Here is a 13,842-nt window from a genome sequence, read left to right on the forward strand (position 1 = left end):
ATACTCTCAGTTGTGTCCCGCCAGAGGCAGCATCGTTATACCTGACCTATGAGGAAAGCTTAAAAAAACTGAGCATATTATAGTCTTGAAAAAAGAAAATTAAGGGGGGGACCAGATAACAGTCTTCAAATATATTAAGGGCTGTTATAAAGAGGACTGTGATCAATTGCTCTCCATGTCCACTGAAAGTAGGACAAGAAGTAATGAGCTTAATCTTTAGCAAGGGAGATTGAGGTTAAATATGAGGAAAAACTTTCTAACTATAAGAGTAGTTAAATTCTGGAATAGGCTTCCAAGGGAGATTGTGGAATCCCCATCTATGGTGAAGCAGAAAAAATGCCCACCGGCATGGAAGAGGTTAAAGAGAGCCTTTGGGCCTAGCTAGCCCCGCCCCCATTATATCTGCAGCCAATGCCAGGCCTGGAGGGAAGAGAAAAGGAGAGAGCCTGGCTCAGTTTGGGGCTGACTGGCAAAGAGGCAGGAGCTAGCTGCTTCCCTACCTGAGGGAAGGAGAACTACCTGCCCAGTTGAGGCAGCCACCAGGAGCCAAGCACCCTCTTCCTGGCCAAAGGAGACAAAGAAAGAGGTCTAGGAGCACCCAGCCTAAGAGGAACCTGGGTGGTGAAAGCACAGAGCCCTTGTGGGGGTTCCGAACCCACCAAACTTACGGCTTCCACGCCTGGAGGAACCTGGGACTGCAGTAGGACGCCACCCAGTGTCCATGAGAGGGCACTACTAGAGACAAGCCACCACGGGAACTTGGATTACAGGGGCCATGCCCTGAAGGGGCAACAGTAGGAAGTAGCCCAGTGCAGCGGATGTGGACTCCCCACTGGGAGGTCCCCTACTCAGGGATTGACTTACATAGGGCCCTGGGCTGGGACCAGGTGGAGTGGGAGGGCCTGGGTCCCCCTACTCCCCTGCCTTCAAGATTGAGGCACCTCAACCACAGAAACAGGGGGCAGGAAGTCAAGTACTCCATCCACTAGGCTGACTGGTCCTCCAAGCCCCCTGTTACAACATCACTGAAGGTTTTTCAGAATAGGTTGGAGAAACACCTGTCCAGGGATGTTCTCGGTTGACTTGGTCCTGCCTCATTGCAGGGGGCTGGACTTGATAAGCTCTTAAGGTTCCTTCCTGCCCTACATTTCTATGATTAAAAGCTCAGTAAATTCTGAACTAAAGTTTAAACTTTAAAGAAACCCAAAATAGTTTGAAAATATAGAAATGCAAGGTCACTCAAACACCTTTATTCCCACAATGATGCCAGCCTCTCTTCTTTGTTCCTGTCATATTTTGTAAGATTTGATATATATAGATGTAAGCAGAGTCAGGATGAGCTCTACCCTGACATCTGGTGGTGAATTATGGCGAGTGTGGAAAAGAACTCCAGGGGCTGATCTTGTTTGCATAGGCACACCCACCCGCCTGGCATGAGACAACAGCAACTGATAGTGGTTACTTTGGATGGGGTGGGATCCCCAGTTTCTCTGTTATTGGGGCAGGAAGAATAAAGTGTTGTTACCCCGATTAGGTGAATCAAGGACAATGAAACTGTTTTATGATAGAGGATCTCACCATCACCTAAGTAGCTCTCGCTAGACAAGGGACATGGGTTCCACAACCCAGTGAATTGAGAGGGGATGGGGACAGGTATTTGTGCCTAATGGTATGGGGCCCCCTTTGAGGGCCCGAAACACCAATTGCACCACCTTCTCTCTCCACTGTTGAATGTCAGAGCTAACTTTGATTCCATTAGGAGTCTAGTTACAGGCTGCTGAGCTGAATTCACTTTGGGCCAATGGTGCACCAGCACTGGGGCTCCCCTACTACGAGCTGAAATCACAAAAGAGCTGAAATCACAAAAGAGCTAAAGTTACTAAGAGCTGAGTGCTGTGTTAACTAGTGGGGGAGCCTGAAGCTACAGTGGCTGGCGGAGCAGTTTGTGGGGACGGCTGGAGGAGCAGCGAGCAGTGCGCAGCCTTGCAGGGACGGTTGCAGCGGCCCAAGGAACGGTGAGCGGCTCACAGGTTGGTGAGCGGAGCGCAGCCATTTGCGGGGACGGCTGGAGTGGCTCACAGGTCGGTGAGCGGAGTGGAGCAGCTCGCAGAGCAGAGCAGTTTGTGGGACGGCAGGAAGTGGACTGGCTCGTGGTGAAGGCTGCGGCGGAACCCCACGGAGAGACAGCCAGTCGGCCTCGGATCACGTAAGGTGCCCCTTAACACCCTGTGTGCCCCCCTTTTACTCTGGGGCTGCACTGACCAGGGAGAGAGACTTTGGGGGTTGTTGGACTTTTGGGACTTTGGGTGGTTGCTGGACCCAAGAGACTTTGGGGACTCTGGGTGATTTTTGGGTTGCTGGATTCAAGAACCAAAGGGAAAGGACACGGCCCAATTTGCTGGGGTGGGTCTTTTGCTCATGGTTTGTGTTAGGAATCCTGTTTGTGGTGTTTTTTCCAATTTAATGCTGATGTCGTTTACCTCATGTTATTAAACATTTTCTGCTACACTCAGACTCCGTGCTTGCGAGAGGGGAAGTATTGCCTCTTAGAGGTGCCCAGGGGGTGGTGTGTAATTGTCCCAGGTCACTGGGTGGGGGCTCGAGCCGGTTTTGCATTGTGTTATTGAAACGGAACCCCTAGATACAGAACCCGGCCCTTGTTGCTGCCAACTTAGATGGGCAGAAGGGTTATATATATATATATATAAAAAGAGAGAGAGAGAGAGAATTTGTTTTCAAGGGTGTGACACAAACATGCCCTTACATACCCAGGCAGGTATATTACCCATGTCTGACCATCTTTTCAATATTTCACCCAAGGGTGTTGTTTGTGATCTTTGCCAAAAGCTAAGAACTAGCTGATTGTCATGGTTATTGAGTGATATTTGCATAGGAAATAATTTTAGAGTTATGTAACATGTTAATATTGGGTTTCAAAACTGTTAAAATGAAGCTTGTCACCTGATTTGAGGCGGGTCGTAGGGCTCACTCAATCAACATTGAGAACAATGGACATCCATTGAGCCAGCCTATGTTTACTGTCTGGAACAGGTGTAGGCTTGAGGATTTAGAAAGACAAAAGAACCCTAAGAAAAGACTCTGATTAGGGGACCTCTTGGGTAAGAGGCAATAGTCTGTAACTGTATAAGGCCAGGTCTACACTACCGCGGTAGTTCGACAGCTGGCAATCGAACTTCCGGGTTCGATTTATCGCGTCTGGTCTGGACGCGATAAATCGATCCCGGAAGCGCTCGCCGTCGACTGCGGTACTCCAGCTCGGCGAGAGGAGTACCGCGGAGTCGACGGGGAGCCTGCCTGCCGCGTGTGGACCGCGTCTGAACCGCGGTAAGTTCGAACTAAGGTATGTCGACTTCAGCTACGTTATTCACGTAGCTGAAGTTGCGTACCTTAGTTCGAATTTGGGGGTTAGTGTAGACCAGGCCTAAGAGATGACAGAAGAACACAAGATGTGGCATTCTCGAGCAGGGGCATCTCTCGTAAAAGATGGATCCCAGCTTTCTGGACTGGACAAGTGCTGTAGCAACTAACAATTGAGTGAGCAACACCTGATTAGATAGGAAAAAGTATAAGCTATAGAGTGTCTTTTAGGTTTTTCTTTTACTTGTTACCTTATGTTTCCAAACCCTTACGGTTGCTTTTATTTTAATCTCGATCTTAAGATCCGTTAAATAAACTTCCATTTGGTTTTACTATCGACTCGTCTAAAAGCGTTGTGCACAGGAGAGTGTTGTACTGAGGTGAAACCAGAGGACTGAGGTGCACTGCCTCCAGAGACAGCACATGGGTGTACACTGCAGGTGTCCAGAAGATAAGGGACTGGGCACTTGAGTGTAATAAAGTGGAGTGTATAATTTGCTAGGGTGCAGAGGGAAAGAGCAGACCTTGCAGAGCATTTGTTTTGCCAGCAGTCAGTGGCTGGGGAGAGTCTCCCCAGGTGGCATAGACAGGTCTCCCTCCCACTGTAAGCAGGTGGTAGTGATTCACCCTGGACACCTCAGATAACCCTTTAAAGTGTTCAAAAGGGCTTTCAGAAGTCTGTATCCTATAGACCAGTGCTTCTCAAGCTATCTGATATGGGGGACCGGCAATTTTTTTTCCCCCGATGTGCCAGGGACCGGTGCCATATTATTATCCTATTCGACGCTCTTATGAGGAAACTCACCGCGGACCGGCAGCCGATGGCTCGCGGACCGGCACCGGTCCGCGGACCACCACTTTGAGAAGCACTGCTATAGACCATACACTGATACTGTGTTAATTTACTGTATGATCCAGTGCCTACTGAACATAATGGCAAAGCTTCCGTTTACTTCATTTGTACAGTAGGATCAAGCCTTGAATGAATGAAATTTTATGAAGGATAACAACTGTCAAATAAGTTTCAGGTTTTTGCAGTTTTGTTTCACTTTCTTTGAACAAAATCTTAGTTTTTAAATATAAATTGAGTCTCTTTTGTAGCCAGTAGATGGCATGCATTACCAGAAAGACTAAACTAACATAACAAGATTCATTCCAGTAGCATGATTGCTGGATGAGCAAGAAAAATGTAGCTAATTTTCCAAAATGTAACAATTAAATACAAAGTTTGTGTGACTAATGGTGGAAATAGAAAATTTAAAATAATGGTTAAATTTACTTGAAAGTACTTACATCTTAGTTTGTCTTGTATTTTCCCACCACACATGGTTGCTAACATAGCTTTAACTGAAAACACTGTCAACTTCCCATGGCCCTCACTGAAAAATAAAATACATGATAAATCATTACTATATGGAATGATAAGAACAAAAATATTTCAGGGTCAGAAGAAAAGTTCATTTATGACTTCCCTAACTGCTATGCTTTATAAAACTATTTAACAGTTAACATAATGCAAAAAATGATAGTAACATTTAGCTTTGTCAATAAATTAGAACAGCTAACAGGTAGCCGACGACAAATCATGTTCTCTTGCAGAATTATGGGCATTCTATGGATGAAGAGAGGCTTGCATTTGTTTTACCTGTCCCACACTACCTACTACATGGTGGTACCTGATTATTAGGAGTCATTCCTTTCTGTTTAGAATATGCCTGTTTAATTATGCTTCTTGCTTCTACTGCTGCCCTTTCTCGGGAATTCCAACTCTTTATGAACACTGACTGACACTCAGAGAAAGAGGTGGTATTCTAACAAAACAAGTTAGGTAACAAGATATTCTGAACATTCTGAGTAGAACAGGAACAAACATGGATGGTTGTTATTCTAATTAAAGCCACCTAGACTGCTGCACTATCACGAACAGATGGCACTATCAGGCAACCATTTCCTAATGTCAGCATGAGAAAAAAATTGTACTAATTCCTTATAAAAACAATGGAAAGATTTTATTCAGCACAAAGTGGTATGCAAAAACAACTATTCTCATTTTAAAAAAATCACAAAATGCTTTACAAGGAGGTAAAACACAAACAACATATAGGAACAGAGGATTATAGAGGCTATAAAACTGTGATCTCAGGATAAAGCCATTGTTAATGCTCAGTATGGAGTTAATTTAGTAGTAGTTGAACATAAATTAGGAGTACCAAGAGCATGTACATGAGAGTGGATAAGCAATTAAAAAATTCTGAGCACTATACTCCTAAATAAAAATTAATTATCTATATCATACTGTATGCTATGGATAATACTTTACAGATTTCTTAGAGCAACTCAGAAAAGGTAAGATAGTATACATGTGGAAGAGGAAACTTGGATCCTCTTCAACCATTTCCTTCTGGAGAGGAGACTCCATCTCTTCTAGAAATAAGATTTCAGAAGAGAAATGGGGGATTGGAGGCAGTCATTCTGGATGACATGCAGGACCCCATTATCAGATGTTCTGTTCCCAAGATGGTAGGAAATAGACCAAGTGATCTCTAAAGGGAGAAAACTAAATGTATTTAGTTCTGTACTCCCAGTAGACCCACCAAAACAGAGGCTGGAAGGCTGAAGATTGTGGCTGCCTCCAGAAAAACATTTCAGTCATCTTGTTTTATTTCTGTATTGTCTCTTAGCAGCTTCTTGAAGAGGCTGCCTATGAGAAACTGGTATTTCATCTGTGCAAAGGAAGATAGAAAACATTGTCTTGGTATGCGAAGCCTCAAAAAGAGAACCTCCTCTTGGGCAGGGAGGTTGGGTCAGCCATACAGCTCTCGCAGCGGACCTTGCCTCCTTAGTGTGCTGTAAGGTCCGTTTTATTGCTGAACATTCTTTCTTTCTTTCTTTCTTTCTTTCTTCCTTCCTCAAAGGGGGGGAGGGATAGCTCAGTGGTTTGAGCAGTGGCCTGCTAATCCCAGGGTTGTGAGTTCAATCCTTGAGGGGGCCACTTAGGGATCTGGGCCAAAATCAGTACTTGGTCCTGCTAGTGAAGGCAGGGGGCTGGACTCTATGACCTTTCAAGGTCCCTTCCAGTTCTAGGAGATGGGATATCTCCATTAATTGATTAATTAAAAAGATCACAAATTTGAACTGGGCATCCACAGAAAGATTAGATGAGTTCAACCATGAATGTCTGTAAAGAGGCTATAAATCTTGCCACTGCATCAAAAATGTCATATGCTACCTTCAGAGGCTAAAGGCAAGTTTTTTTTTTCCTTGGGCAACATCCTTAGCCAGCTTCTGCTGGATATATGGCAATTGGTCAAGAAAAGGAAGGAGCTACATAGCTTGCCACCTCAATACCCAGAGTTGACTTTCCTGCCAAAGGCGTCCAATCTTCTGACTTCCCTGTCTGGAGGGGCAGAGAATGAAGTTCTCAGAGACTTTGCTATGATAACTAATGCATTTGCAGGAGGGTAAGCAACAGAACTGAACCTGGAGGACTTGGTATAAAACAACCATCCATCTTTTGCCTTTGCAAGCATGGTGGTAAGGGATGCTAAATGTGCCCCTTTGGATAAAGAGCATTACCTTCCTTTTTTCTCTGGACTGTAGGATGTTGAAGATGCCTTCGCTTTACTGCTGGGACAGATGTGGGCTGCAGCAGTAGGGCTCCAGCCACCATGTTGTTGAACTGTTTTGAAGTCAACTCTGGCAAGAAATCAACAGCCCATGTTATCTGGGGAGATCATGTCTATGTCCCAGGATCATCCTGTGGAGATGTGACCTAATCTCTGTGCTCAGAGTGCACGTCAGAGATGTTAGCCAGAGATGTTGATGGTAGCAGGGCTTCTGACTGGAGTTGGTGGCATTACTGTGTACCCGCTGAACACTTGGGAGAAGAGGGATAACTGCAAGAGGAGATGATCTTTGTGTATGCCTATGAACATATTCTCCACAGAAAGTCCACATCAGATCACAAGGGACCTCTCCCCAAGGAGGTCTACAGTGCCTTTACAAGCAGGTTTTATGGGAACTAGGAGAAAGATTTGTCCTAGTTTCAAGCCTTCTGTTGCAGGAGTCATCAGGAGAGTCCTCAAAGCACAACTCTGTGTCAGAACTAACAATGACTGCCCCCACAACAGAGGGCTTGAGACTACTAACCTGGAAATTAAAGTTACTTACCTGTATTCAGAGTTCTTCAAGATGGACTCTTCACCTTCACATGCATGGATGCTCCAACCGGCACACCCTGAACAGGGGAACCCTAGCTACTGTTGCCCATTGGGGCATTCCCTCACCCCTATTTTCAGATAATGTCAAATGTTCTGAAGTGAAAAGGGGCAAGGCGCTCCAGCTGCCTCGGTTCCTTCCCCTATGACCAGGTCCGTTGGTAAGTAAGACTCCAAGGAAGTGGGGAAAGGTGGATGTTTCCATCTTGAACAACTCCAGTTACAGGTAAGCAATTTTTATTTCTTCTTTAAGTGTCCTCTACATATTGCCACTCATGGGATGGGCTAATGAGCAAAACATCAAACCCAGAATGGTGGGATACAGAGTCCTAATTGAACAGTGATTGAAGCCTTATCAAACTTAGCATCACACCTAGTCTCTAGGTCTAATGAGTAGTGCTTAGTAAAAGTGTGAATTGAACTCCATGTAGCTGTTCTATAAACCTCTACTAGAAGAGCATATTTAATAAACCTATAGCGTGTGTCTTTGCACTGGTAGAATGTGCTCTAAGCCCTTCAGGAAGTGGAATACTCACAAGTTTATATGCTTCTTTAATATATAGTCTCATCCATATAGATAGAGTTTGAACATTAACAGCTTGGCCCTTGTTTTTCTCCTCATAAGAGAATAATAGATTGTGAGACTGTCAAATGCATAGGTCTGTCCAAATAGTATGCTAGAACTCTTCTGGCATCCCACGTATGCAATTTGTCACCCACTCGGCTCTGAGGTTTGGGAAGAAACACTGGTAAAAACTGACTTATTGTGATGAAAATCAGAGACCACTTTAGGCTAAAACCTTGGGTGAGTACTCAACACTACTTTAACTTTATGAAAGACAGTAAAAACTCAACTCACTGAGGTGAAAGCTATTATAAAGGCTGTCTTAAGAGATAAGTGGAAAAAATGTACAATATCCCATAGGTTCAAATGGGTAATGTCAATTTATGTAAGCACTAAATTTAAATCCCAAGAAAGTACTCAGTCTCTCACTGGTGGATATAAATTATTACGACCCTTTAAGAATCTCTTAAACGCATCATGAGCAAATACCAATTTATTGTCTCAGAAATGTGGTATGCTGAAATTGTGGCTAGATGGATCCTAAGAGGACAGAGAAACACCTGACCTTTTGAGGTATAATATTCTAATATACAACTAATAAATATTTAAATATACTAATAATAGGTGCAGTATATGTATCCACATTACATCAGTTAACCCACAATAAAAGCCTTTTCCAGATATGATAACAACACTAGTGTGTAGACTCTTTCCTTGAATTAGCCAGAACATTTTGTAATTCTAATGAACAAGATTGTTCTAACAATCCCAGAGTCTTTTGGCCCAAGCAATGAAGTGATGGAAGATCTGAATGATACACCTTCCCTTGCTGTTGTGACAAGTCTGGTACTAATGGTTGGAGACTAAGAATCTGTACCTTCCCCTGTACTTGTGAACTGAGTCTGGATATATCACTGCTATCTGGACCACAATGGCACTATTCAGATCATCTTGGCCTCGTATTTTATTTTATCTATCACCCTCTGGTTGGGATGGAAAAGTGGGAATGCTTCGCTGCCAACACTTCTTGTAACGGAATTGCCTGAAACCTATTCTCCCTCTCCTTTGGCTGGATTGCAAACATGAAGGTGCCTCCTCCCAAGCATGCAAACATTAGGCACTTAAGATATGGATCCAGAAGAGTCCCAGAGTGATTCCTAACACATCAGTTGGTCATAGTTGGAAGGAACTGAAGTGGCTGGAGCATCATAGCACTTTTATACCCTTGCCTCAGAATGTTCGCAGAGGGAGGCATGTGAGTGCTCCAGTTGGCACTACTAGCTAGGGTTCCACTATTCAGGCTGCAACAGTCACAGCATCCTGTGACACCCTGGCACCCCCTTATTCATCATCATCATATCATTAGGATAAGTTTTACACAAAGTATGCCCTGTGAGGTGTCATTCTAAAAGTCTTGATCTGCTAGACAGTAATATCTCATTGGATTGTATGTGCTATTAACGTATGGGAAGTTATGAAGTTTGGCTATGTACGTGTTACTGAAACATGTTGTGAGGTTGAAAACACCCACAAGCTGCCTTTCAGGTACAACAGTAAAAAGGCCAAACAATGTTAATGGCTTATTGAGGAAATGCACACAAGCACAAGGATTACCCCAGGAACTGTGTACAATAGAAACCTCACAGAGATAGCACTACACAATGGGAACTGTTTGACCCAGGTCACAGCAAAAGAGCTTTCCAGCGAGTGGGAAGAAGATATAAAAGGGGGAAATGACATCATGATGGTACTTCACTCTCCCTAAGACAACACACCTGGAAACATCCGAGGAACAAAGACTGAACTGGGGAAGTGATGGTCCCAGGCTAAAGGGATTCTAGGCAGTGTATGAAAACCTGGGAAACCCAAGCTGCAAAGCAAAGGCAGCTTGTGCCTTAAGAATCTGCCAGCCTGTTTATCACTCAGGATGAAAATTTGCTAATTCATATCCTCCTTATCTAGTATGTTAAGCTCAGTTTGAGTTTTTGTTTATTTACTAAGTGATCTGTTTGCTATCACTTATAATCACTTAAACTCTATCTTTTTGTACTTAATAAACTTATTTTATGTTTTAATCCAAACCAGTGTGCATTTGACTACGGTGCCTGGGGAAAATCTCAGCTTGGTTACCACAAGTGTGCATGGTCCTCTTCACATTGAGGGAGAGGTGGACCCGGTATTAAACCCATATACTGGCAAGATTTGACCAGGGCAGGATGGTACTGCTCTGGGGTCCCAGGCTGGGGAGCTGGTGGTTATCACAGCAGCACGGTGTGAGGGGGAGCCCAGGCTGGTGGGTCAGAGGGCTTAGTGGTACCCCTGTTCCAGGTGGCACCCTGGGGGGAACCTGTCACACATCCATTAGTGGGAATGTGCAGAGGGCACCTGAAGAAGAACCAGCCCCTCCGCTGAGTCTCCTAAGTTCAGTGGGCACTGGAGTAGGGTGTCAGGGAGAAGGTACTGGAAAGTCAAATACAGTACCATTGGGGTCAACCGGAACAGACACCGTGCAGTTCTGGGTTTGGTGAAGCTTCTTTTTGTGGTGCTTTCTGAGAAGCCTTTTGCATAGCCCTCTCTTCTCTTTGTGCTTTAAATGAGCACAGGAAGCACTGAAATGGGGAAGGCCTGTGGGTCTGGGGGAGTCAGCACTGGCAGGCAAGATATGAATGGTCTCGGAGATAACTTTTCGTAATTTGTTCCTGACATCATAACATCAGAACTGGGGTCTGGGAGCATGGGGGAATTGTCCTGGCACCAGGTATAGAGGTCTTGGCTGGCATTGAGGATGAAGTGTTGGCACTGTAATCTTGAACCTTGGATAGCTTCCAATTTGAGGAGTGCTTTTACACTGACCAGAGACAGGCAAAATAGGAGCCACAGGCAATCTTTGGTGCCATGGATGTCTCAACAAAAAGAATAACCCCAAAGACCTTCTCTTTCCCCACTATCAGGATGCAGAGCCTTCTCAGATCCCACCTTAACAGGTGGTGTCAAAGTCAACTTATGCAACTCTGAAGTAGTGTGTTTTGGAGCCAGTAGAGACTGGTCCAGACATGGCACAAGCCCCAGCCTGGAACTTTAACTGATGATCCCTGTTGGGTCAGGAAGTAAAGGCAGCCAAGCAGACATCAGCTCTGACCACAGGGACAGAATGGTCTACCTCTGCCAGGCAGAACACAAACCAGGAAACAGCTCTGAACTATTTATAGCTAGGAAATTATCTAAGAAAGCTAAAATACCAAGCTATGTACAAGAGAAAAAGTGTCTTAGTTGTCTGGCTTGGTGAGACATGGGACAGTTCTGAGGTTCCTTATATCCTCAGTCCTAAGCAGCCAGAAGGAAGTGAGGTGGTTGGGGCTCCCACCTCCTTTAAATAGCCCTGAGCTATGATCATTCAGTGCCATAAGGTAAGTACACAGCTTTCTAGAAGGGTGCAAAACACTGACACAGGCTCTTGAGACCCCATTAGTGGGAACATGAGGAAGTGCTAGATACGTTGTCATAGGAAACTTTCACATGCTTAGCTCCATTATGGTTGGGCTTTAAGAAATTCTTTTGACCTTGGAAATTGAAAAACTGGCCAAGGGAATGAGTCCCCTGAGAAAATGTTGGGGTTTACTGGTTTATTTCAAGAGCAGGCTGTTCAGATTGGCTCAGGTCCACTTGTGTTTCACTCCCACACCAAGGAAAGTTTTGAAACTGGAGTTTTATTAAATTTAGAAATAAATAAAACAAACCAATCAAAAAAGTCACCCCTGGTTGCACAAGCCCCATTGCTGCTCAGTCCTTTCAGAACACAATTCTGCTGCTGCAACCAGAGCTTTTCCCTTTGCCCCTTTCAGCAGAACTTCAATCACGAGACACAGGTAAACTCACAGATTCCAAGGCCAGAAGGGAAAACTGTGATCATCTAGTCTGGGATCCAGTATAACACAGGCCACAGAACTTCCCCAAATAATTCCTAGACCAAATTCTTAGAAAAACATCTAATCTTCATTTAAAAATTGTCAGTGATGGAGAATCCACCATGGCCCATGGTAAAATGTACCAGTGGTTAATTGCACTCACTGTCAAGAATTTACACCTTACTTCCTGCCTGAATTTGTCTATCTTCAACTTCCAGACATTGGATTATGCTATGCCTATGCTACACTGTATTTGTTCCCCATATAGATACTTATACTGTAATTAAATCACCCCTTAACTTTCTCTTTGTTAAGCTAAAAGAATGAGCTCCTTGAATCTCTCTCTCTCTAAGACATGGTTTCTAATCCTGTAATCGTTCTTGAGGCTCTTCTCTGAACCCTCTCCAATTTAACACCACCATTGAATTGTGAGCAGCAGAACTGGACGCAGCATTCTAGCAGCGATTTCGCCAGTGCCAAATAGAGAGGTAAAATAACCTCTCCTCCTACTCAAGATTCCCCTGTTTATTAATCCTACAATCTTCTTAGCTCTTTCGGCTACAGACTCACACTGGAACCACGTCTATCCCTGCCATTCTCATATGAGTGCTATAATCCCCCCTCGTAAATGTCATATAATTCCAACACTTCCATTAAAAAAACAAAACATATAGTCCAGGGGTTCTCAAACTGGGGGTTGGGACCCCTCAGGGGGTCGCGAGGTTATTACATGGGGGGTTGTGAGCTGATAACCTCCACCCCAAATCCCGCTTTGCATCCAGCTTTTTATAATGGTGTTAACTATATAAAAAAGTGTTTTTAATTTATAAGGGGGGGGTCACACTCAGAGACTTGCTATTTGAAGGGGGTCACCAGTACAAAAGTTTGAGAATCACGGAGTCCATCCATTTGACTTATTAGCAGTAATCCACGCATTCTACAAGCTCATAACTGTTATTCCCTATTGACAGTTTGGGCCTCTCCTGTGTCACAAGTTCTGGTACTAATGGTGAAAGTTTCTGCATTGCTCTTCAGTTTATTTCACAAAGCAGAAAGTTTCTGCAGCAATTTTAGTTCCACTATACAACTATATAATCAGTTTTGAACACCCTAAATCCCCAAAGATTTTCATACCTTATGAATAAGGATACAATTTTGTCACTGAGGTCACGGATTCTGTGACTTTAACAGACCTGTGTGACTTCTTTGGCTTCAGCCCTGGCCAGAGCTGTGGGGCTGGAGCAGCGGCCTGGGCTGGGGCTGGAGCAGTGACTGGGGACTGGGCTGGAGCAGCAGTGGTCAGTCCCCGCCACCGGAGCAGCAATGGGCTTGGAGTAGCAGTTAGTCCCCACTTCACTGCCCCTGTTATTTTTAATAAAAGTCAGGGACAGGTCGCAGGCCTCCATGAATTTTTGTTTACTGCCTGTGACCTGTCTGTGACTTTTACTAAAAAATACCCGTGACAAAATCTTAACCCTATTTACTCTCTAATATTTCCTCTATTATCAGTGGTTTAACCATAGAGCTCCAAGTGACAGTGCATATGTCAAGCTATTCAGAAAACATATTAAATTAACATAATTACAAACTATCCAGTACTATAAAACACTTGATATAGAGCCATATCCATACCATAGGTCAATATCACTTCTTTTATCAATATTACATCAGTCTTGTATAGAAAACAGGATAAGGGACAGGAATAGGCACTTGTTAGGACATGTGACAAACATGAGGACAATCCCTGGTGTATTCACCAGTCCAACAAATATTGATA

The 13,842-nt window shown here is 44.1% G+C and overlaps 1 protein-coding gene across 1 annotated transcript in view; it reads right to left on the reverse strand.

Annotated features, from left to right (window-relative positions):
* Positions 1-13,842, reverse strand: part of DTNB (dystrobrevin beta) — a 346,393-nt gene that overhangs the window by 271,829 nt on the left and 60,722 nt on the right. The window contains exon 5 of the mRNA XM_065400623.1: positions 4,672-4,757. Coding sequence (XP_065256695.1) covers positions 4,672-4,757 — 86 coding nt within the window. The remainder of the gene's footprint in view (positions 1-4,671; positions 4,758-13,842) is intronic.

This window comes from Emys orbicularis, chromosome 3, assembly GCF_028017835.1.
Source record: "Emys orbicularis isolate rEmyOrb1 chromosome 3, rEmyOrb1.hap1, whole genome shotgun sequence".
Lineage (NCBI taxonomy): Eukaryota > Metazoa > Chordata > Testudines > Emydidae > Emys > Emys orbicularis.